Raw genomic sequence first — 25,815 nt, 5'->3', positions numbered from 1 at the left:
AACCTATTAGTCTGCTTTTAAAATAGCCGAAAAACACAAAAAATGCACTGTATGTATATTGTTTATTAAAAAAATATTATTTATAAGAAATTGTACAGTGAATAAAAAAAAGCTTGTAGAGACATATTTTGACTGAACTTTTTTTTTACTCTTAAACTACTTCATCTTTTAAGTTGCAGCCAACAGTTTTCTTTTTTAATTTTTTTATGATAATTTTTATTCTAAACGAACTTCGATGTTATTTTAACTCACTTTTCAGCGAAAAGAATAACTTGTACACTTACGTTAGCAACACTTTAAATACAACGCGTGGACAGTTGCGCTAGTTTTATATATTTTTCGATATTGGCCTTATGTGAAATGACGGTAATGGCGCATTTATATACCTTTATTGATTATTTTGAAATTTTAAAAGCCTCACTTACTTGTAGATGAACAACTCGACTGCTTACTTTGGCGTGGCTTATAAGAGCATTATTAAATAACCATTACTAAGAACAGTACTAAACGCTTCTCTAAACATAACTCTTAAACATTGATGTTAAATTTCAAGCTCAGTATTAGGTTTCTGCATACGTTGTCTTGCATTGTATATGACGATATAATGGTTTAAATCATTTTGTAAATTTGTGTAAATTTTTCTATGATCACTTTTATTACATAACTTTTTTGGTTTTCTTGATTAAATAATCAAACTTGCTATTTATTTACATTTATACAAATGTGAATAAAATATTATTTCTCTTTTATAATTAACGCGGCCGATTCAAACTGCTAACTTCTTTTGTATGTTCCCCAATTCCATTGGGAATATTTGCGTTTTCAGAGCTATCAGACACGTCTTCACTATCACTCGATCGAATATCTCCTGACATCTAAAAATATTTAAAAATATATACAATATTAATTTGATATTTATTTTAAAATTTTAATAAACTAATTACTGAAAGTACATCTATGAAAACCAAATAGTTTAAAATATTGAGAATATGAAAACAATTGTATAAATAGGAAATTATTCATATTAATGCATCAATAGATAATGTAAATAAAAAAAAATATTTTGCAACAAAAAAGGTAAAAATTACTTTAAAAATCCATAGTGTTTAAACAGCAACGATTTTTGTTAGATTACTTTTGGTTAATTATACAGTTAAAAAAGTTCCTAAGTAAATTTATAAAATAATTTTGACTCTTCTACCTAACATAATAATGCCCGGTTTCACAGTCCATACTTAAGTTGTGCTTACGATAAAATAGGAAAATAGTGTTTTGCAGTTCATACTTAAGTTATGCTTAAGTTCTGAAAATGGTAGACTAAAGCAGTGCTTAAGTAACAGCAGGTTTGAGTAGTGAACCTTAAAAGATCTTCAGTGTAGATTGGACATTGTATAAAGCAGAACTTGCTATAAATAAGTCAGAGGTTATGAGAGCCTTCTACGAAAAAATCCAACGTCCTTGGGATATATGAAAGTACACGGTCACTTCGGAAAGTAAATAGGGACACCCCGCAAGTTCGCGTCCTTACCACTAATTTACTATATTTTCTTCTTTTGGTACTCGTGGAACTCGGCTGCTTAAGCGGAAGATGTATCCCTTTTGATAAAAGGAAAAGTCCTAAAAATCGATTACAATTTCATCCAAGTGTATTTAAAGTACAAATGGATTATTCATAAATCCAAATAAAACTGAGCTAGTTTTATTTACTAGGAGATACAATATCCCGGATGTTACTCTCTCCTCGTTGTGACGCTCTATTCTTCATCCAGTGGGGTGAAGTACTTCGAGCATATCGTATCGAGCAATTGGAAGCTGACATAGAAACTAAACATGAAGGGGTGACTGAGAAAAACATCGGTTGTTGGAGGTGATGGTACCAGACCATTGTATCGTCTTTCAAGCAGTGGTGGGTGTCGTAAAGGTAGCGGTACATATGACATACTGCTCCGAAGTGCAGCTTCAGAGGTACGAGTACATTCGTTCTGGTAGCCGAGTAGCGATATTGAGTTTGAGATCGACTAGTGAACTCGATGACAAGTACATGTCTCATCAGCGACAGTTCAGGTGTTTTGATTCCGTTTATGGGTGCCCGGCCACAGCAGAATCGCCGCAAACTGCAAAGCCTCGCTGGGAGGGCACCCTTACTCCAATTTCATCCGATTGGAGGCGAGTCGGTTGGTCATGTCCTCTTACGCTCTAACTGGACCTATGGACCTGCCTATGAGCTCGGCAGGTTACCAGAACTTACGCGATTGTGACATTATTCTGGCCCAAAGTGAACCGTAAGAGGTCCGCTGAACTACTAGCACTTAGAAAAGTTAATCTCGCAGCTATGGTAGGGGTTCTGACTGGACACTGTCCAGTAGGTACATACGCGAAACGACTAAATATTTTGTTGAATTTTCATTTCTATGCTGCATGACATTTCAGATAGAAGCATCACCTTTCAATCTGAATTTGGGGATATTCGGCAAGCAAATAATTGCATCAATATCGCAACAGTGTTGTTTTTCTGTAAATATTCAGTGGGGTATTCATTCCCGTGGAAGAGCATCTAGGCACAATCCGCATTAGAGCAAAATTTTTCACCATAACACTGATGCCTTTAGAGTGGTTGCAGCGTGCTTATGAAGACTGTCCCCGTGTACTTGGCGATTTTAAGGCCAGGGTGGGCAAGGAAGCCAACTTTGGTACTGCAGTTGGTCTCCATGCCGAAACCTCTCCACATGGGTACTAGATTCCAGCTTAAAAAAATCTACTCTGCTGTCTCGAGAAGCTACAATCACAACCGACAGGTAGACAGTTTTCTATTAGACTTGCAATCCTGCTCTCCTGAGAGCACCTATCAGAAACTTGGTATAAGGGAGCTGTGGGACAGCATTTCAAGCTTCTTACGTACAGCTCCAAGTAAAAATCTTAGTTTCATGGAAAGGTCTTAAGAACGCAGTGGAAAGAAAACGGACAGCCTACCTCACAATGTTTCGACCGACCAAAACCCGAGAGGGGTTGGATAAATACCGAGAGTTTAATAAAGAAGCAAGACGCATATGCAGATAAAAACAGAAAGAGGTCGAAAACCTTGAGTATGAAGAGCTTGAGAAACTGGCCGACAGGGGTAATGCTCGAAAATTTTACAAAAAAAATGCGGCAACTAACGGAAGATTTTAAGATCGGATCATACTCTTGTAGGACAGGTGATTTAGTGGCTGATATTCAGATCATACTGAAGTTATGGAGGGAACACTTCTCCAGCCTGCTAAAAGGCCAGTGAAAGTGTAACATTTGGAGATGGCAAACCCGATTCTCCAATCGATGGCGATGGAATAGATGTTGTCTTAACGATCATAGTTTGGAAAGACTAACTTTATCAAAGTGTCTTTAGATCAGGAAAATATACTATCGACCAGATTTTTACCATGCGTCAAATACTGGAAAAGACCCACGAAAGGAAGATCGACACACACGACCTTTTCTTTGATTTTAAAGCCGCTTTCGTAAAGTTAATTCGTCTGTGTAAGCTATTGCCGAGCAACACCAAAAGCTTCGCCAGGAACGGGTAGGACCTCTTCGGGTCGTTCGATACCAAGCGAGATTTCAGACTCCCTGTCGTGTAACTTCTTCAATCTATTGATAAAGAAAATACTACGAGCTGCAGAGCTAAATAGAGAAGGTACAGTCTTCTATAAGAGTTTAGAACCGCTTGCGGACGCTGATGATATTGATATTCGTTAGTTCTGTTCTCTCCAGACCGGTGAACGAGGATAAGACGGAATGTCTCCTGTCATCAAACAAACAGCTACGACTTGGCTCGCACGGCAATATTTACCCTCATAACTTCGAATTCGTAGATAATTTCGTCTATCTTGGAACCAGCATTAACACCAACAACAATATCAGATTCGAGGCAGGCATTAGTTTTCTCTCCACTCATCATCGTAAGGATCTTGAAATGTCCCACATTTCCCTTATACCGATTTGCTTATGAGTGCTATCAGAGAGCAGGAGTGCAAGTAGAGTAGAAAATTGTTCGACTATCTGTTGTGATTACAGCTTTTCGACATCGAACTTTTCTTGTGCTTGTTGATGTGCGCTTTATGCTGCACAGAGGCGGGTGCGTATATTGGTTACAACAAGATGCTTGGAACGTACTCACGTCTAAAACACTAGAGACATATCTTTTGTCTATCTCCATCAAAAGGGGGATCACTTATTCGAGGCTCCTGTTATGTACAAGAATGGCGCTCAGAGAACTTTCCTCACTTGAGTAAACTTCTACACATGGCTACATCCTCCTCAAGACATTTCTTTAAGGGAAAAGAGCTTTAGAGGGAAGTGGATCGCAGGAGTGCTAGCAGATTATTGTAGTAGACTTAAGGGGGTATTCTGGTCAAGAAATTTAAAAAAAGCTATTTTTTTTATATTTTCAAAGTTTAACTATTCAAGAATATGTGTACAAGAGGATTTTTCAAAATTCAAATTATTTTCGGAGATATAGGCATTTTTCTGACCCGGCATCCAAACTGGTTCGGCCGGAACTAATCGAACAAAAAAAATTACGCGAAACTTTAAACGCGTTTTTCCCAAAACTGATTTTTTCGGAACGATACCCACGATTTCTCAGGTTCTACTGGACCGATTTACTTGAAATGTTCATAGAGTCTTCTATATAGGCTTGTCTATGGTTGAAACTAGCCCCATCCCCAAATTTTTATTTTTATTATTTTAAAAAAATTCGAAATAGTCAGAAAAAGTGATCCAAAAAAACTTTTTTTTCAGGCAGTCGCCATTTTGTGAAAAAAAAAAAAATGTTTCCCACTTTTCCGTAGTTCCGGCCATTGCGACATTATTCTAGATTAATAATCACGTGGCAATTTTTTTCTGTACTCTTCTAAAATATTAATTGCCTTTTTTTTACAACACTTTAAAAATTACCTGAAATTCATGCTTCTAGACCAGAATACCCCCTTAAAATGAACTGTCAGAAACTAAATTGTATAAGTATTTTTTTTCTATTTTAAAAAATAATTTCTCTCTATGAAACTGATGTTTGTATTACTTAAACCAGCTGATGGCCTCGAGCTAGTGCTGCTAATTTTTCTATTTTCTGTATATTTATATGCTTAAAATAAATATAAATATGAATCTGTATTGCTTAAGAAAATATATGTTTTGATGTCAAAAGTGGACTAGCTCCATACATTCAAAATTTGATATAAAAAAGTTAAATTTTATTAACCAGTATTTTAGTAGTATAATGAAATGTTAAATAAGATTTACTTTCAAGCATTTTTGTTGTCAAATACTTTTTTAGATTCAAATTTATTTAACTTCAGAAACTAAGCCACTGAGTTTTTTTAAAAATCTAGTAATTTCAAAGAAATAACATTTTTTTTAAAGCACCATTATAAAATTAAGTAAACGCTTATCCGAATATGATTTGGAGCAGGCCTGCACTCAAATACTAATTAATGAGATTTTAAAATATGAACTGACATGTTAAAATATATTAGTATGAAAATATATGCTCTAACACAATAACTCACCAATCCTTTCTGTAAAGAATCAACAACAATTTTTAAAATCAAGTAAGTCCAAACTACATGTAGAAACAGTAGAGATATTAAAAGAGTGTTGAAAATATAGTACGCCGGGAACATTGGTAAAATATTTGGAGCTTCAACAGATGAGCTGCAAAACAAAAATTTATTTTATATGTAAGTTAGATAAATTAATGTAAATGAATTAAACTGAAATTATTTTTATGTACGAAAAAATATTGCTCACTAGAACTTTCAATTAATTTTATTTTGTTTCATAAAGCAGTCTCCAGCTATCATGCTGCTGGCATTGCAATCATAGCATCACTCGCTTTAAAAACTCAATAACTTTGTAAAATTTACTTGTGAATTTACCGATATACATACATAGTTATCCAGTTCAATAATATACATGGTGATCAATAATTTATTCATAAAAAGGATAGATAGTTAATTTGTATGCTCTATCAGTACTAATACTTGGCGATTCAAAGAAAGCTATAATAAGAAAACAGACTACCTAGTAAATTTCACTTATATTAGAATATTATTAAAATATTGTCTAAATAAAATATATTATATATATTATGCGAATACATATACAATTTAAAATAAACAGGAGGTCTTTTTGCTCCGTACTTTCAATTACAAAAAAAGTCTCTTATTGCCTGCGAAATAAGCATGGTCAATGAAGTTAGTACGCGATATTTTGGAAATCCACAATGCTGTCGTGGAGGCAATACGTCTAACAACCTCTATACATATACAAATTCGATTCACTTGAGTAGGTAAAAATTTAATTTTTAAGATTCGAGTCTATGTTTCTTCATTTAGACATCGCTAAAGCTCCGGTTTTTTTTCTTGTCGCTTTGTAAATTATGGTAACTTGAGTCACTTACCTATAAATTATGCGTGGAAAGAAACCGAGTCTTGTTACAATCCATACAACAGTAAATATCGCAAATATAAAATCACACAATTTCTGATATTTCGCGTATTTTGTCAATTTTGCAGCCTAGAATTAAAAATATATATAATTAGATAAAAATAAGTCATTATATATTTGAATGTTTTGAATTTTTAAAATAATTGCATAATTTGGGTTGCTTTGGCATCATTGGTTAATACAAAGTTAAAAGAAAGAAATCGTAACTTTGATTGGGTTTGGGAGCATTTACAGCTACAGACGTGCATAATATTTTTTCAATTCCTTTTTGTGCTAAGTTTCTGCTGAAGAGAATGTTAGGAGACAGAGAAGTTTGCAGCGGCATAAGTATTTCGACATCGACTTGGTTATTTCCGTTATAAATATCGTTGAAGAATATAATATATCACACGAAACTATAAAATAATAATCACTCATAATTTACATCGAACAGGCAGGAAACGTAAGAAAACAGAAAATGAGGATCGTTTGATTTTGCGACAAATCAAAAAGGATACCCTTAAAACGCCAAAAATGGTTGCTTTGGAATTGAATAAGGAGAAAAATGTTTCCATTAGTGAAACAACAATTCGCAGGCGGTTGAAAGAAAATATCTTTAATACATATACATAGTATACATATGTATAGCAAGAACAATCCCCTTCATAAGCCCTAGAAATAAAATTAAAAGGTTGGCATTTCTCAAAAAGCTTTCCTTCCCCCACGGGATAACGCTCCGTGTCATAAGAGCAAAATGGCATATAAGGTTCTATCGAGCGCATTGTGTGAAATACTAAAGCCCACCGTCAACAAACTGATTGACCTTATCAATGTGGCTTTAGGCCTGGCCACGCGCCAAATCTTGGGAAAGACACGTAAAAAGAGAATCGACACATACCATCTCTAAAATGGCTGTGTAAACGGACGTTGAGCAACACCGAAAGCTTCGTCAGGATCGGAAAGGACTTCTTCGAACTGTCCGTACCAAACAAGGTTTCAGAGTAATTCGAGCTGCAAAACTTAATCGAACAGGTACAATCTTCTATAAGAATGCACAGCTGCTGGCGTCTCAACATCTTCTTCCTCTTCTTCTTTTTCCAGATTGGACAAAGAAGCAAAGCAAATGGGTCTGGTAGGGAACGAGGGCAAGACGAAATATCTCCTGTCATCAAACAAACAGTCATCACACTTGCGTCTTGGATCCCACGTCATTGTTGTTCGATGTTTAACATCGAAGTCGTAGATAATTTCGTCTATCTTGGAACTAGTTTTAACAGCAACAACAATGTCAGCTTCGAAATTCAACGCAGAATAACTATTGCCAACAGGTGATACTTTGGACTGAGAATAAATTCCTCTATCGGCGAACAAAGACGAAACTCCATAAGCTCACTCATTATTCCCGTCCTGCTATATGGTGCAAAGGCATGAACGATGATAATATCTGATTAGTCGACGTTATGAGTTTTCGAAAGGAAGATTTTGCGGAAGGTATATGGTCCTTTGTGCATTGGCAAGGGCGAATATCGCATTCGACGGAACGATGAGCTGTACAAGTTATATGACGACATTAACATAGTGCAGGGAATTAAGAGACAGCGGCTGCGCTGGCTAGGTCATGTCATCCGTATGGATGAATACACTCCAGCTCTGAAAGTATTCGATGAAGTACCTGCCGAGGGAAGCATAAAAAGAGGAAGACTTCCACTCCGTTGGAGAGATCAGGTGAAGAAGTACCTGGCTGGGCTTGTTGTCTCGAATTGGCGCCAAATTGATAAAATAAGAAATGATTGGCGGGCTGTTGTTAACTCGGTAATAACCGCGTAAGCGGTGTCTACGCCATTAAAGAAAAAGAAGCCTATCAGCCTATAGTGGAAATTAATACGCAGTGGTACCTCGATCCTTGCACATCTCGATACTTGCAACATCTCGATTCTTGCAGCAAAGAAATATTTTACATTATGTACTCAGTACTTGCGACATCCAATAAATTTGACCTCTATATTTGTGACAAGACCTTGTTGATTTTGGTAACGTTTCCTTAGTTCGAATTTATTTCTGAGAAGGCCCGTTTTTTTCGATAATGAATTGTTGTAACTCTTACGCATTTGCGTTTCGGGAGATTTGAATCAGTTTTAACTGACGATCTGGCCTCTTTTGGAAGATTTTGCTTCTTGTGTGTAAATCGATAAAGAAAGAACAACGTTTCTTGTTTGTACGAATGCGTCTGGTAATCATAGAGTAAAATTAATTGTTATTGGGAAATTATTGAATCCACGCTAACTTAAAAATTTTATGGATTTGCCTGTTATCTACAAAGAAAATAAAAGTGCTTGGACGACCTTGGCTTTATTTGAAGAAATATTTCACAAAACATTTGTTCCAGAGATGTGTAGATGTTTTGCTTTAAAAATGTATCTTATCAATTTAAAATTTCTTAAAACTGCAGGTAAAAGAGTTTCTCCTTTGCGAAAATCTTCCCGAAAAGGCTATTTTACTTAGAGATAATGCTCCCTGTCACCCCAAAGAAGGAGAGTTAAAGAGTACTGATGGTCAAATATTTGTAAAGTGTTTTCCTCCGAATGGTACTGCTGTTATACAGGACCATGGACCAGAATGTCATAAGGCTTTCGAAAATTAACTACAAAACAAGCCTTTTAGGTCACATCGTTCGACGAGGAAAATCAGTAGACGAAGCATCAGCTTGAAAGACGCAAAATGTTTTAATCTAATGCATGGAATGCCATTAATGTGTCTTCAATTCGGTCATCTTTTCAAAAATAGTTTGACATAACAAACGAATGGGATAATGAAGATGACATCCCTCATTTACTCCATATAAAGCTTGCTTCAAAAGTAGAACCATTGCAGAAAATATCCAATTCTGAAATTGAGCAATGGATTGGTGAACCTACTTTGGAGTATTTCTTACAAAATGAAGTTCACTGTGCCGATGATGATAACTCTACTGAAGGTGAAGAAACAAACTCGTGATCCTCAATACGAAGAAAGTTGGGCGAAGACAATATCAGCATTCCATATTTGTCTAGAATGGGCGGAGCAAAACAATTCTTCCTTAAACGATGTTATGACGCGTCAGAGGCTCAGAAACAACGTAGTACTGAACAAGCGAAACCATTAAAAATTTCAATTTTTTTTAATTCCACATTATGCATTATATCTATCTGTATTTATGTATATAGTAATATATACTAACATATTTAACTTAAGGATTTTTGAATTGAAATAAAAAAATAAAAAATATATTTAAAAAAAGCATATATCGTCACCTGAAATGCAAAATAACGTATCATCAAAAAATTCGAAACTGAGTGTAATATTGATTACGCTTCACTACTTCAAATTACATACAATATATTACATATGTTCAACATTTTCAGGTTCTGCATTCAGATATAAACCAGTTTTAAGCAATATTAAAATTTTGTTTTAATCATGTTCCATTTTATTACATGTTTCATTCATGCCACTGTAAATGTTCGAAAATGTTGTTACGTTATTTTGCATTTCAGGTGACTATATGTATAACATTCAATTATTTTATATGAAAAAAGATACTCGGTACTTGCAATATCCTCAATATTTGCACTGAGCTCGGTTTTCATTACATGCAAGAATCGAGGTACTACTGTAATAATTTTTGATATGGTAAGATTAATTGATTACGGAAGTGACAAATGTATGACTTTGTTTGATTCTGGAAGTAATAAAAAAAAAACTTTAAAATAAATTTTAACTTACCTCTAAAAATATGTCGGCACAGTCATGTACGACAAGAACTAAGGAACCGACGCGGTGTAAATTACAGACCCAGCTCAATGCCATTAGTAGTAGTGTGACCATATGGTGGACAAACATTTGCCAAAAATCTTTCCGTTTAACGTCAATAAACTGTGTTACGGTAAGGGACCAATAAAAAGCCATGGATATCATATAATACCACCATATATCGCTGGAAATAGACTAAAAAATATTTTGTTGAAAATGTAATGTTAATAAACATATTTCACTTAAAATATAGACAGATAACCTATAACTTCTAATATATGTGCTAAAACGAATTGGTTAAAATCAAGTCCAGAAAATAAGTCATTGCTTAACTTTTGACTGAAAAAAAACATTGTGAAGGAAGGGTCGGATATACACATATGATGTAATAGTGAAATTTGTTTTAGTACACAAATATGTCAAAAACTAATGTTTTTTATTTTTCGCTTACAAGATAAGAGTTGTTCTATTTATGCGGTGAGTTTTAAATAACTCTTCGACACTTTATAGGTCTTCGTTTAAAGGCATTTTGTGAGCGCAAACTTTTTTCAATATCTGCAATACCGAACTTCCATGGCGCCAAGGAATATATGTAAAATCAGAAAGTTTCATCAGATCCCTTGCACGGACAGACATTTCAACTTACCATTCTGATCATTTATAGATATGATATACATATGTAGATTTAGATTAATTTTAAGTGATATAAACAACCCTTAGCAAAACTAGTATAGATAAATAATTGAGGAATGCACCGCGACCTTAGGTCTATTGTGCAAAACTAGTATACTTTGTAGCAACATATAACGAGAATATAAAAATTATATAAAGAAATTGAAACAAATTCAACAAACACACAGAACCCTCTTTGGAAAGCGCAAACACCGTAGGTAAGTTTCGAAATGACTATGAGGGAGGTGAGGGATAACTCGGCTCGAAGCGAAGAGAAAAAGGCAATTTGCTTTCCAAACCATCTGGTAATGGTATTTCAGCTTAGCTGCCCAAAAACTGCCAATTTTGGATAACAAGTCTTTCTTGCCTATTAAAACTTCAAGTTATGAAATGAAAGAATTATAAAAAGGGATGAATCCAAAAAAGTCGCGAGGACGTGATACAATTACTCCGAAAATTCTTATGGGGCTACAAAATATTGCTGTTTTTAATGCAACTTTCAGTTTCGGCTATTATCCAAATTTATGATAAGGAAAAGAACGTAGTTTATCGGGTGATCCAAGTGGATGTACTTTTTTCAATAACCTTTTTTGATAGATCATGCGTGAGTCTTTTCAAGCTGTCATGTTATTTTTGTTCAGTATTGCTTGGCATTTGATCATGGAAGGGCTTATCCTACGATGTCGCATCTAAGTAAACGGAACGGGCCAGGATTATTATTCGGCCAAGAACTGTCAACTTGGCACCATTCCTCAGTCTGAAATCAGCAGTTGACTGAATGGGTTAGTACGGACTGAGGTCCACATTTTTAAATGCTAAATTGTCCAACTATTGCCTAATTTCCACTCAACCTGAAATAATATTAATTTTTATACATTCATTTACACGTGCAGTCCGGCATAGATCGCGTAGTTCGCTTTGCCACACTGTAAACGCACTAACACAATGCCATTTTGTGAGAGCGTTTGGTTGTGGTCGTGCCAATGTCTGATTTTGCTGGTGTACCTCAAGACAATGTGCTAGGTACATATATCTTATATACATCAGATATTTCAACAGATAATAATTTATTGACATCCAATTTTGCAGATTACACCCAATATGTCGTAATAAATGTCCTATTTGTTCAAATGTGCTAAGTCCCTTTCAACTCTACCCGACACCAAAAGGGCACACCCTAACAAACCCAGCACAATACACTACATGATCACCAATACAGCACATCTGGGAACAAATTGGAAAACACCATAGTCGACAACACCACAACTCACCACACTTGTATATCAACCCACTCAACATAATGGATGGTCCCCTGAGCAGATTCAACACATTCGTTTTATAAACAGTTGCTTATACATTCGATAATGACAACGGTCCTACACGCCACACAATTCGTCAACCGACCCGAACATCAATCTATTTCAACCAAGCGATTAGTTATTTATAAAAAAAATATTATAACTTTTATTGTATAACGGATGTTTATAATAAACCCCTTGTATGCTGTATCAAACACACCGCTTTCTTATTTAAATGATTCGCGAGATTTTAAGTGCGTCTAGGATACTAGATGAGCATTTAGTTTTTGTTGTAGAAATGATATAACTTACAGGCATTCACATTCCAGCATGAAAATATGAGCTACAAATTTAAACTGACTTTTATAAAAAAAGTCTAACCTTAGTCTTGACAATAAAGTTCTTCTATACAATGCTGTAATAAAATTGATTTAGATGTATGGTAAATGTGGAGTGCGAACTGTGCAACTAACATTGATATAATACAGAGTACCCAGCAAAAAACCCTTAGAGCGATAACGCGTTCACAAGAATGCTTTCCAAATGAAACCATTCACAAAGATCTTGGTATTCCTATGGTAAAGAACCACCATGATACATTCGAAATCAAAAGAAAAGATGAGAAAAGGTTAAGTTTTTTTTAATTTTCATTTTTTGAAATATCATTTACCCGGGAATTGAATTACAATTTCCGGGTGCCTTTTTGGCACAATGTATAATACCGTAGATGGATGTACGTAAAAAAAAGGAAATTATCGCCAGTATAATGTTTTTAAGCAGACTATTAAAAAATCTGCAAAATATTTAAGTACGAATTGTACGTTTCTCAATAAATGGTCTGACCATTATGAAGAAAGCGGAACAAGAAGAGGGAGGAATCGTGTGACATCTAAATGTGAGGGCAAAGCTATTGTTCTTCTTTTTCAGAAGAAATCACTGCGCAGTAAGGAAGTTAAACAATTTTATTTTAAAAAAGGATTAGAAATATCTAAACATAAACGGGACAGACTTTGGAGATCTGGCATCAAACGCATAGGTACTAAATTCAAAAACACACGTTTAAAAGGAGTTGCATTGGGCGCAGAAAAACATCCACCGTTATTAGAGCAATGAAATAATTACAGATGAGTCAACTCTTAAGGGGGTATTCTACTCTAGAATTTTGAAAAATTCGATTTTTTTTCATATATTAAAGTTTAGACCCTTAAGAACATATCCTCCAAAGGATTTTTAAAAATTAAAATTATTTTAAGAGCTACAGTTACTTTAGTGACGCAGTACCTAGCCCGGTTCGGCCGTATCGAATTTTTTAAACGCGTTTTTCTCAAAACGGTACCTTTTTCCACACGGTACCGGCATTATCTCAAGTTCTATACAACCGATTTACTTGGAATTTTGTGTGAACCTTCTTTATATAATCCTTTATCGTTCCTTAAGCATCGTGTCAAAATTTTTGTTTTTAATATTTTAAAAAAATTTAGGAATTTCAAAAAAAAGCGTAAAAAATGATTTTTATTTTCAGGCAGTCGCCATTTTTCAAAAAAAAATTTTTCGTGTTCCCTGAGGTAGGGACTATAACAGCATCCTTACTGATTAAGAATTTCTTTTAATTTTTTTTTTCAGACCACCAGGAGAGTCAGGATCAATGTCACCAGAATGCGCCATTTTTTTTACACCTGTCTCTCCCCCCCTCTAATTATTTTAATTTTTAATATTTTTTTGTAAAATTTTTTTTTCTGTGTATTCTTAAGATATCAATAAAAACACCATAAAAAAATGGATAGTAAAAATATTAATTGCCTTTTTTTACGACACTTTAAAAATTACCTGAAATTCATGCTTCTAGAGTAGAATACCCCTTAATTCTCTTTTCATCAAATGTACACTTCTACACACCACGAGTCAGACTCGTGATAATCATGTTAGGCACAGAAATTGTACCACGAATTGTTAGGATTTTAATATTCATTCAACCATATTTTGTCCATTTCGTATTATTTCATTTTAAAAATTCGTGTACAAATTTTAACCAATTTGAGGCCAATTACTATTCTAATGAAAAATATGAGGCATTGCCTACTTTTCCCTGTATATTGAGGGAGCCACAATAGCCACACACAATTATAATATAAAATCATTTAATAATACTATGTAAAATATACGTTACTTAGATTTTACAAACCTGATGCGGATAACCGTACCAACAATGCTTTATGTTCCAAAACCAATCTTTATCCCAAAGGACGATAATTCCAAAAATAAAGCTGTATGAATAATATATGCAACGCCACGTATTTTCACAAAATTTCACTATAGTTGTTGGTCTATCTGCAGCTCTTCTCAATCGCCACCAACGTTGAATTTGTCGCTCAGACATATCAGTTTGTTTTTTTAAAGACGGTACCTTAAACGAATTCACAGTTTTAGCATTAGTAAATTATTAAATTAATAATCTCTAGCGAAAATCAATAATATCCAAAACATTCATAGACTAATGTCAAAATTTTTAACATTATAAAAATACTTCGCTGTAGTTTAGTTAACATTATATACAAACAAGTAAGGAAAGGCTAGGTTCGGGTGAAATCGAACATTTTCAACTCTCACAATTTGCAAAGACGGGTTTCTGTGGCTCATATATACCTTAAATTATGTTATTCTAAATTATTCAATTTAGTAAAATTATTTATAAATAAGTTATGCCAATAGGAATAGGTAAACCAATTTAAACACGAAGATTATGTGATGGCAACCCCTTACATTTAAAAAAATTTATATATGCAATTGGAAACACAACATTTTCATTTTCATTGCCAACATTAACGATTGATTTAAAAAGCATTACATTGTCTGGCAACAGCTGTCGTAACTGGAAATTAATTTCGTCGACGTCCACACTTTTGGCCGCTAATGTAACCCGATCACTACACCAATAATTATACAAGAAATTAATTTTTTTTCTAGTAAAATATTCTTAATTAATACTTTTTTGCTTTCAGCCAACATATTTCAGCCATTCTGGTGTTATAAATAGGGTAACTAACTCGACTCGACTAGTCAGCCCCTACATTTAAAAGATACGTATACAAATTTGACAACTAAGGAACTATTAATTAATGAGACATAGTATTTTTTGCGACGGTGTGGATTCCAATATCTAGTTAGCTTAGTGGCATGTGCATTATGAACCAGTCCTCATGCGTGGAAAGATAAAAATGTCGGCTGGTAAGTTTATGGCATCAGTCTTTTGGGATGCACGTGGTATAATATTCGTCGACTGATTAAAGAGCAAGTTATGATCCATAGCACTGTGTATTTGGTTGCAGTTCTATTCTACCATTCCCAATATTTTGTATTTGTAGTATTTGCAATTGTATTATTTTTGAGCAAGGATCAGTTTGAAATTGTACGCATATACTTCATTGTTTCCGTTTAAATATTGCACTGCTCTGTACAATGCTTCGGAAATATTTCTGTATATCTCAAATATTAATAGACCTTTTTATCACCACCGCAGTTATTCGCAGTTATTCGCCATTCCATTCATTCCATTTCGCCCATAATCTAGTAAAGTAGCAGCAATGCCTTGACGACGATAACGTCAATGCCACTTTTTGTTGTGATATTAAAAATATCTGACGGGTTCGACCTAAAAAAAAAAAACTGTCTTGTTCAGGAGCAACAATCAGTATAACCCATATATAAGTATGCATACATACGAAAATTAGTGTTCTCCGCATTAGCTCTGCGTTATTATTTTTTTTACTTATTTTTTCTGTTTTTAAAGCAATAAAATTTTCAAATGATTCTACAGGAATTTTGAACACATGCTTATGATTTGAAATATAATTTTGGTATTTATGAATTGTATTGACTTTTAACATAACGAAATAAAAATATCCTAATATGTCCGCCCTTGGTCCTAAGCTACCTCCCCACAATCGGTTCAGCCGTTCTTGAGATTTAAATAGTGTAACTAACACGACTTTCTTATATAATGTATAAGTATATAGTATATATTTTTCGTTATTACTTTTTAACAATATCAGTAAAATTATAAATAATTGTGTTGTGATCTAGAACAGAAGCTTTAGAAAATGTACCACACACTATTTTTAAACAAAAACAATTAAAAGGAAAAGAGTGATGGTCCTAATTACACTTGAACTAAAAAATATAAGAACCATAAAACCTTCCATAGGGTCAATTGACATTGCCAGCCAAGCGTGGTGAAAAAACTAGTGAAACACTAAGTTTTCAAACACTCAAAAACTGGTGAGCCTGCCATAGGCGCTGTGCAGACGTGTGATCATGCATCTCTGATGCGGTCATTTAATAGTGTCATATAAAAAAAGTAGAGCTGAGTTGCTCTTATATCTCAATCGATTCTTAATTTGAAATATTTTTAAAATTTCAAACAAACATTTTAAATTTAATTTTTTTTATAATAATTTCTCCTTTATTTATGTAAAATTTATACAGAATTAATTCTATTAAAATAGTCCTAATAATTATTATTAAAAAAACTATAGTTTTAGCTATATACCAGGTTGTTGAATAAGTTTTGTCGTTTGATAAGAAAAACTCAATTTTACGATCCAAAAACCCTTTTTATTATTTAGATTTATTCCTTCTGCAAACCGGGTCTTTTTTCACGATTTTTTTCCTTCAACTGGTCCAAAAGGTTGCAATAACATTCAGAATTAATTGTTTTACCACTTTGCAAGTAATCCGCATACAAAATTACTCTCGCATCCCAAAAAACTGATACCATAATCTTCTCGGCCGATTTCCGGACACGAACTTGTTTCGAAGCCGAATAACCAGGTGCACACCACTTTTTAGCCTCTTGTTTTCATTCAGGATCATGGTGATACGAGTCAAGTTTCATCCATAGTGATGTATCGACGTACAAATCCATTTTATCCTTTTTAAAACTGTTGCAAAATGTTGCTGAGAAAATCGCATTCGAATGTGTTTTGGTTCCATTGTTAGCGAATGCAGCACCCTTATCCACACAGCTTTCTAAAACCCAAAATTTCACTTAAAATATGGCTTCCACTGCCTAATGAAATGTGTAGAGCCTCTACTAAATCTCTCTCAGTCAATCGAGGATCTTCCAAAACCATATCCTGTATATTGACTATGATTTCTGGTGTTGATGGGCTTTTTGGAAGTCCTTCGCATGGATCGTCTTCAAGGCTTGTACGACAACTACGACTTTCTACTGTTCTAATTGTAGGTGAACAATCATTATACAATTTTAAAATTCGTTCGTGAATTTCTTTTGGTGCTACACCTTCCAAAAATAAGAATTTTATCACTGCACGATATTCAATTTTTCCATTGTAAAAAATACTGCGACACGGCGACACTAAATGGCTTGTAAACAAAGAATGAATTGACCGATTGAAATGAAACTTCACACACGTTCATATGAAAAGTGTACCAAAAAACCAAATAAAAAAAATTTTGGGCTAGTACCAACCAACGCATTCCACAACGAATGTTACGCAACTATTTTAAATTTTTATGAATGTCATTGTTTTTTATTACTTTTTATTTCCTTTTACAATTTGTTAAGAATGTAGCATTACTGCCAAATATTTTGAAGGGTGCTTCCAACAAATGTAAGCTCAGCGCTTTCAAGTAGACTGGCTTCTCTAGCCTTCAGCATGTAAAAATCCGCTTATAGTATGCAACTCTCGAAAGTGCAACAAATCTACGTTATGATTCTCAGTCGAAAATAAAATCTCAAAGCCACGTTCGAAGAGACAGAATATTTTATTAAAAGGGAGTTAAAGCCAAGAAGTTTAACAATTTTAAATTTTAACAAGTATCAGACCCCAATATACATACATACCTAACAATTTACTTTGGCTTCTAGACAAAAGTAGTTTAATTGAAAATAAATTTAGAATAAAATAACGGAAATTATGTATACACAGCAGCAAAATGTATTCGAAATGGGAATTTACGGAAATACTTATTGTTTTTATAAAATAAGAACTATTTTCAACAAAACTTTTACTTACCAGTTTGTAATTCAACCTATTAGACTTTTGGTAAGCTTTTTCCAAAACAGAGTTATTGGAAGCTTTTTTTGATCGAGAAGACTTAATGCCCAATGATTTTCCAACAGGCATTATCCAGAATCTGAAAAAGGCAAGTTTAAAGTTTAGTCGACTATTATTCCATAAATTTTGGTAAACGTACATAAAACGCTATGATGAAAAAAATAACTATGAAAATTGGACCGGAGTTGGAATTAAACGAGATAGATATAGTTATATATATATAAATATAAATGATCAGGATGACGAGAAAAAGTTGAAAACTGGGTGACGTCTGTCCGTCCGTCCGTGCAAGCTGTAACTTGAGTAAAAATTTAGATATTTTGATGAAAATTGGTACATATGCGTATTCTTTAGTACACAAAAATACGAACTACTGACAGTGTGAAAATGGATGCAATCCGCTCACTCCACATATAACGTTATTGTTAAAAACTATTTAAAGTGCAATAAACCAGTAACGAAATACGCAAGAGACATTAAATTTTACACCCAAATAGCATGACAGGGCTTTATTTGAGCCGGTGTAAAAATTGGACAATTGGGCCTCCCTTACTTGTTTGTAAATGTAATAGCCTTGTGCGAGTTAACGACGTAATTTTTCTTTCTCCCTATTCCCAGACAACAGAAGATACTATTACCAAGGAAGCCAACGGCAAATCAACTGTCACCCTATAGCTACCAAAAAAAGTGAAAAGTAAATACATTACGAAATCTGTCTTGAAAATATCAATAAAGGACACGCTTTTCAGCGTAACAATTATCGTCAATCGGTAACTTCTTTCTCTGTGTTGAAGAACAGTGAAAAAATTTAAGATGGTGTAAACAAATTTGATGTTCGAAACCAACTTTATTACGAAGATTATCTTTTTATTTAAATTATTAAACGTTATTTTAATTCAATTATTAATCCGATCGATTCCCTGCCAGGCACATGTGTTGCAGTGATAAAAAAAATCGAGGTTTCTTATCTAAATATTAAGAAAACTAACTATAATTTGTTATTATTTTATTTATTATTTAACGCATGATTGCACGAAAACTATCTCATCTATCAATTTTATTCAACTTCTATTTTGTAAAATATTGAAAGCTGTATAAAATGTCTATTTAGGCAAAGAAAATTTTGTTTTCGTTTCAAAAGTAATTCGCTTGGACTATATGAATTATTTTCTCAAAATGACCTCAGGAGTTTAATATATGATAAATTAGGAATGATAAAACAATTTGTCAAAGTTTGGAACGTTTAAGGCAAAAGGTGTACGCCAATTAATGAAAGATACAGATTAAATCAACGATTACTACTAATTCTTAAGAAAAGATTGTCAAGATGAAAACTAAAAAAAGCGTTTATTAAAATATAACATTATACTATACTTAAACGGTGATCCATTTCGAGGCTCCCCACTTTTTTAAAGAAAAAAACAAAAACTTCACATTTAATGGGGAAATTGAATATCATTCGAAAGAATATTCTTTGGTATTTATCTTGGTACTGGCACCATTTTAAAGAAATATGGACCGATGATTCCACCGGCCCATAAACCACTTCAAACCGTTATTTTTTCTGGAAGAAATGACAGCCCTTAAATCTTTCTAGGTTACTCTTCGTTCATCTCACTGCTGAACAAAATTTGGCTCGAAAACGTTGGTTCTTCTTGGAACTTTTTAAGAGCCCATAGAGCGAAGCGATGTCGTTTGGGAAGGTCGAGCGGCATCAGTTCCTGAACATTGTTTTTTTTGCACGATTTCAATTTAAGATAAAGACGTTAAATGTGCCAAGTCATTCCACACGTCAGTCCGAGTTGCTGCGAACGGCTCCGGATCGACTCTTTTATCCCGCTATACAATACTTGTATTTTCTTCATTGCGTGCTAGACGTGGTCTATTCGGTCGAATATTATCAATAATGAATGCTGTGTTTTGCGAATAGTACGATCAGTAGGCCGAGTATGTTGACCATAAGTTAAGAATTTCCATAATAAGATTGAAAGATTTGTTCAGGCGTAAGTCTTTCCATGATGATATGTCAAACAACACTAAACAAAAATAAAAATACAGCTTGACACCACTCAGGCGTGATCAGTCAAAAAAAGTACATCTACTTGGATCATCCATTAGTATGCTTCCTTATTTTTCAAAACATAACTGACATTAAAAAGATTTTAGTTATTTTATTTCATGTTTCTCAGTTTTGTAAAGTAAATCGAAAATAAAGATTTAAAATTAACGATAGTTCCTTTTCACGGAAACATGGATATGGTTTATTTAATCGAAACAGAATTTAAATATGCACTAAAATGGACTCTTTGAACGAATTTTCTAGTGTTTTTCTTTCTAAAAATAAAAATTCAACAAACAGTGATTTTTTAGGCCTCTAAATGATCCGACCCCCTTAAAAAAATGCACAAAAAGTGTTTTAAAAAATAACAATTCGTGGTAAAAAAAATCAAGGAATTAATTTATATTTTATTTGTTTAAAAATATAACTTTATATTTTATTTTGAGACAACTGTATATAGGAGTTCTAAAGTGAACCAAAAGGTCTATTAAAATGTATTAGTAAGTGAAGTAAGTAAGGCGTTAAATCTCATTAAGATGAGGAACTTAGCAACCCGTTGCGATACGAGGCAATATCCGAACCAAAACGCCACCAGAATATTAATTGCGGTCACATCTAAAAGACTAAGAAAACACCTACGCGTTGATAATTTGATAATTCATAATACAACCACCACAAGCACATGATCATACTAAGTAGTATGAATGTACTTGAAGTTTTAGATTGGGAAGCTGGCATCCATCAGATCTTCTTCAAAAAATCTGAAGAAGTTGAGATATACTATAAATAAGAATTTTTAAGATCGGATAATGAGTAATTAAGCGTTAAGTTGTTGAAATTAGAAAAAAACTTGTAAATTGGGACTTTTATTTAACAATCCAGGGCGGATGATAATGTTGTCCAGATTAAGGATATGTACACATAGAGGTTCGAGATTTAAGTGCAAAAATTCACAAATTAAAAATGATGTTATGAATTCCACACGTACAGTGGACCAATAAATTTTACATACACCTATTTATATTAAATTACGACACATTTATTTGTTTTAAGTTGAATAAATTTTGTGGTATTTTTCTATCCACATCAAGATATGTATATTTAACATTAAATATAGCGTATCAAAATATTTATTTTACACAAATAAAAAAAATTAATGCTAAAGCTCAAAATGCGCCTAATTCATATCAAAAAAGTTTACGTACACCAATGATTATTCATATAAATCAAAAGTAATTACAATAGTTTTAGCGATTTTTGCCTACATATTGTTGGTATTGCTATACATTTTTTAATTTCTTTAATTTCTAATCGTCGAGCATTCTTTCGTCCGTTCATAGCTCGGCCGGTAATCCATCGGCTCGCGCCGCATTGTTGTTGTTCAGACGGGTAATTGTTTTCCGATTAAGGAATCGATTCACCATCTCATGATGTTATGCTTTCCCTGCCATTCAGTAGACGCCGCATTTATCCATTGAATTGCGGTAAATTAATGTCGGCCGAGTTGTTAAGCTCTTCGTATTCACGCATTTCGGCCTCCCCCTTTTTTGCCTGCAAATGCGTCTCGCTTCCCTTTTCAACTCTCAGTATCTATCCCATTCCGCACGTGTTGTGGTCGATTGTAACGTGGCGAAGTAGGCAGTCTGTTTTCTTTCCACCACAACAGAGACTGCTCATCGTACCATATGTTCTTTTGCAGCTTCTCGACGTCAGATGTTGATATGCGGTTTTTGCTGCCCGGAGGCGGGTGTGTATATTCGCTGCAAAAAGATAGTGGTCCCTCGGAATGTGCACACATCTAAAATACTGGAGATGTGTCTTCCGTCTTTCACAACATGTTTGATCTGATTGCCGATCAACCTCAACCCTTTTGGGGATGTTTCACCTTGGAGGCAGAATTTACCGAACGTTTTACCAAATATAACTTCTTTGCACACCCTGGCGTTAAAATCGCCAGGCATTTGTGTACTGGGTATGTGTATAAATTTTTTTATCCTGATCGTGGCCTATTCTAAATCCTAGTCAGTATAATAAATAGATTGATAAAATAATTAACTAACAACTAATAAAAATAAAAAAAATTAATAACAGACTTCTGAACGCGTTTTGAAAAACACTGACGACTAAAACATAGCTTTGTTTCTTATTTCTCAATCATGACTAGCTAGCACAATATGTGGTGAAAAAGCTTTTCTGAACCCTGAAAATCAAAAGATACTAGCAGAATAGAGAACAAGTTGAGAGCGTAAAAAGATGAGAGAGCTGAGAGGCTTTAGTATACCGTCCCAGGATTTTAGGAATAATATGGGTATGGTTGGATAGAGGAGGTTCTGCAGATCAAGAATATATATAGTTATAACCACAGGAAACCAAAAATTTTCGAGTTAATTGCGTTGAAAATTGAAAATCACCACTATTTCAAGTAAGTATTTTTTCGATTTAAAATTGATATGGAGAACATCCTCTATGCGACCATAATTTCAAAATATCTACTGCCGTATGAAGAAACAGCTGTTAAAGCACAAGTGTATTCAAGCGATATTTGGCAAATTCCTTTGATTTTGTTTGCTTTCATTGAAAAAATAAAGATCCTATTAATTTATTTCTAAGTGCGGATATTAAATACTTGAGAAAAAATATTTTGATATTTTCCTGCTAGTTTCTGATTTTCCGTTTCATTTCTTTTTTGTTATTTTGCTTTGTGAGAATAACTGTCCTGACAGCTAACAGCTACTAGCAGTTAAGATACAAAGCTATTATATTTTGCAAATTTTTTATACAACTGAAATATTAAAAAATAACTAAAGTATCTAAAATATTAACATTGCATTTTTTTCAGTAGCCACAAAACTTCACAAAACATCTACAAAAATTAAAAGGTACTTGCCTAAATTTACATATCTTATCATTTAGAGTCAACCTATAAAAATCATGTGGCCAGATATAAAAGTTACTTCTAACAGTGTATTCAAATATTTAATGGAAATATAAATCAAAATTTTGGGATTAAATTTAGAAGTTCAACGTTAAACCTATTTTTTTTTATTAAAACGCATAATGTAATACAAAAAACGGTTTACAAATATAATTAATGTGAATACACATATATGTATGTAAGTATTTAAAATATTATACTCAGTAACGAAAGGGGAGCGGTCATTACACAAGTTAATACTTTTAAATTAATTACACGTAAATGCGCTAGATAACTATAAGCTTTAAGATATAAATCTCGAGTATAATTCGAAGTTATTTAAGGTTATAACATTCTTAAAAGATTGGCCTATCCTAACATGGCTATAGTATAACTAATTCTTGTTTCCAATAATTAAGCGAAACACCGGCATTTTTGTGGTATACAAAGCACATATTGACCATAATAAATAAAAGTAAATAATATATTACACATATACCTTTCAATTGCATATCGAAGTAGCATAATAACTACTGCCATTGGTATGGGCCATACAAGATCCCTGTAATCGGCGTGCGTCACATCCGGGCGTGAACCTGGAGCGATGTCCTCCCAAGTGATATTGGGAGGTAACCATATGCGAGTTGACCAAAATGCTTCCCTAGCCACTTTGATAATTTCCATGCTTCCTTCAAAAAACAAACTCACAAATCTATAAAGCACTACAAGCAGTTTATTCTTTGAAAATTATCTTCAAACGTTAAGACTTTTACATTGGGCCGATATATAATAGAATAGAAACTGTTTCGATTGATTCTCGATTACATTACCATAATTGCCGTCTCTATAATGGCGCATCCGGACATGCAATTTAATATTGCTGACAATGTGAATTGCTGGCAATATTGCATATGCAAACTGAATACCTTATCCCGGATGTCTAAATATATTCATGTTTCACAAAACTGTTTTCATTCCCCCGAATATTTTGAAGAAAATTCATGTACAGGAATAGCTTCGGTGGAATGATGGCTGCAAAGATGAAATGCCTATGGCCCGTGTTTCATGTTTTCTGCAATTTAGCAACTTAATATTCAAGAAAAAAAAACATGGTAAATAGTAATTAAATAAATATGTATGTATTTACAAGGTGGTGCAAAAATAACCTTCCGATGTTTCTTGGCTGTAATTAAAAATAAAAAAATTAAAAACTTTGATTTTGCTTGTGGATTATTTTTATTTGGTCTTTTAATTTTTTTTACAAGTCGAGAATATGATATCATGTAAATGGCCGCCGCCACAATTGATTGTCATTTGAGCCGTATTTATGGCATTTTCCATCACTTTGGCCAGAACTTCCGGCGATAGGTCCTCACATTCTTGACGGATTGAGCGTATATTAGACGCGATTGGCGGTCAGCAGTTAACAGCAAATGCCCCGTCTGGACTTTGTAGGGAAACATCTTTAAATCTTTTACCACAACTCGCAGTAAACACCGTCGACTGATACCCATTTACTTGGCACGTCGTCTGGTCGATGTCGACGGCCTCTTCCTCGGCAATTGCAGCAATATTCCGTGCAGAACGGCTACTCCGGGGTCTGCCACGCCTGGCAGCATCTCGTGTTGTGGCAGTTTCTTCGAGGCGAGCGGCTAAACGTCACAGTGTTTCACCAGTACGCATCGTACGGCCAGGATATCTGTGCCGAAATTCACGTTGTGTCAAACAATGTCAAATATGATAACAATGTCGTCCGCATATCCTTGGCTACGGATTCAATTGTTAGTTAGCAACACAAGCAGTTCGTCCACAAGGCTCCACAACAGGGGAGATAAAACTCCTTCCTGGGGGCAGCCCCTTGTAGTGCCGAGACGAATACTGGTATCTCCTATTGTGGTCTCAGCTATTCTGGTGCGAAATACGGCCTCTATCCATCTGCGCACTAGAGCCACCACATTCCTTTTCTCCAGTGCCCTTGTCACGCTCTTGTGAGACGTGTTGTTAAAGGTTCGATGTCTAAGAAGGTGCATAACGTCACTTCCCCAGTTTCCAGCGAACTCTGTATCTCGGAGGTTAGCTGGTACAGAGCAGTGTTCGATCTGCCTGTTCTGTAAGCATGCGAGACCTTATTTCTTGGCCCAAGATCTTTTCCATACTCTTTAGTAGAAAGAAAGTTAGACTAATCGGTCTAAAGGATTTAGTCAGTGAGTAGTCCTCCGCATTGGTCGTATAAGTACCGTAGATCTGTGTTCCCCCTAGCCAGAGCTTTATGCAGTCTTGCTGCCTCTGGTGTAGAAGAGACGTTTTCACAGAAATTTTTAAAATTCTCCTGCTTTGCAGACCAAATCTTTAGGGGGCAGCTGCAGTGATACGCGCTTGTTACGGCTTGGTTCAGAGTAGATAACCTGCTCTCCAATCCCAAGACCGTTGTACCTCTGACTAGCTTCCCTTCCCCTTTCAGATTTAACTCTAACGTATCCCGATAAGTGGTCCAATTTGTGTTTTTGGGAATACGTTTGTTTCTCCTGCAATAGTTCACCAGGC

General features: G+C 34.3%; 2 protein-coding genes across 2 annotated transcripts in view; both read right to left on the bottom strand.

Moving 5' to 3' along the window:
- The window catches only part of LOC126760729 (60S ribosomal protein L35), a 133,535-nt gene that overhangs the window by 80,634 nt on the left and 27,086 nt on the right, over positions 1 to 25,815 (bottom strand). The window lies entirely within an intron of this gene.
- On the bottom strand, positions 618 to 24,075 carry LOC126760717 (ceramide synthase 6). Its single transcript, XM_050476560.1, has 7 exons — positions 23,771 to 24,075; positions 18,257 to 18,377; positions 14,404 to 14,625; positions 10,225 to 10,446; positions 6,437 to 6,552; positions 5,544 to 5,688; positions 618 to 875 (listed from the first exon to the last, which is right to left on the bottom strand). Exons 1-7 carry the CDS (start codon positions 23,953 to 23,955, stop codon positions 753 to 755), a joined length of 1,134 nt encoding a protein of 377 aa, XP_050332517.1. The 5' UTR covers positions 23,956 to 24,075; the 3' UTR covers positions 618 to 752.

Source organism: Bactrocera neohumeralis, chromosome 5 (genome assembly GCF_024586455.1).
Source record: "Bactrocera neohumeralis isolate Rockhampton chromosome 5, APGP_CSIRO_Bneo_wtdbg2-racon-allhic-juicebox.fasta_v2, whole genome shotgun sequence".
In the NCBI taxonomy this organism is placed as follows: Eukaryota; Metazoa; Arthropoda; class Insecta; order Diptera; family Tephritidae; genus Bactrocera; species Bactrocera neohumeralis.
This window is presented reverse-complemented; position numbering and strand designations above follow the sequence as displayed.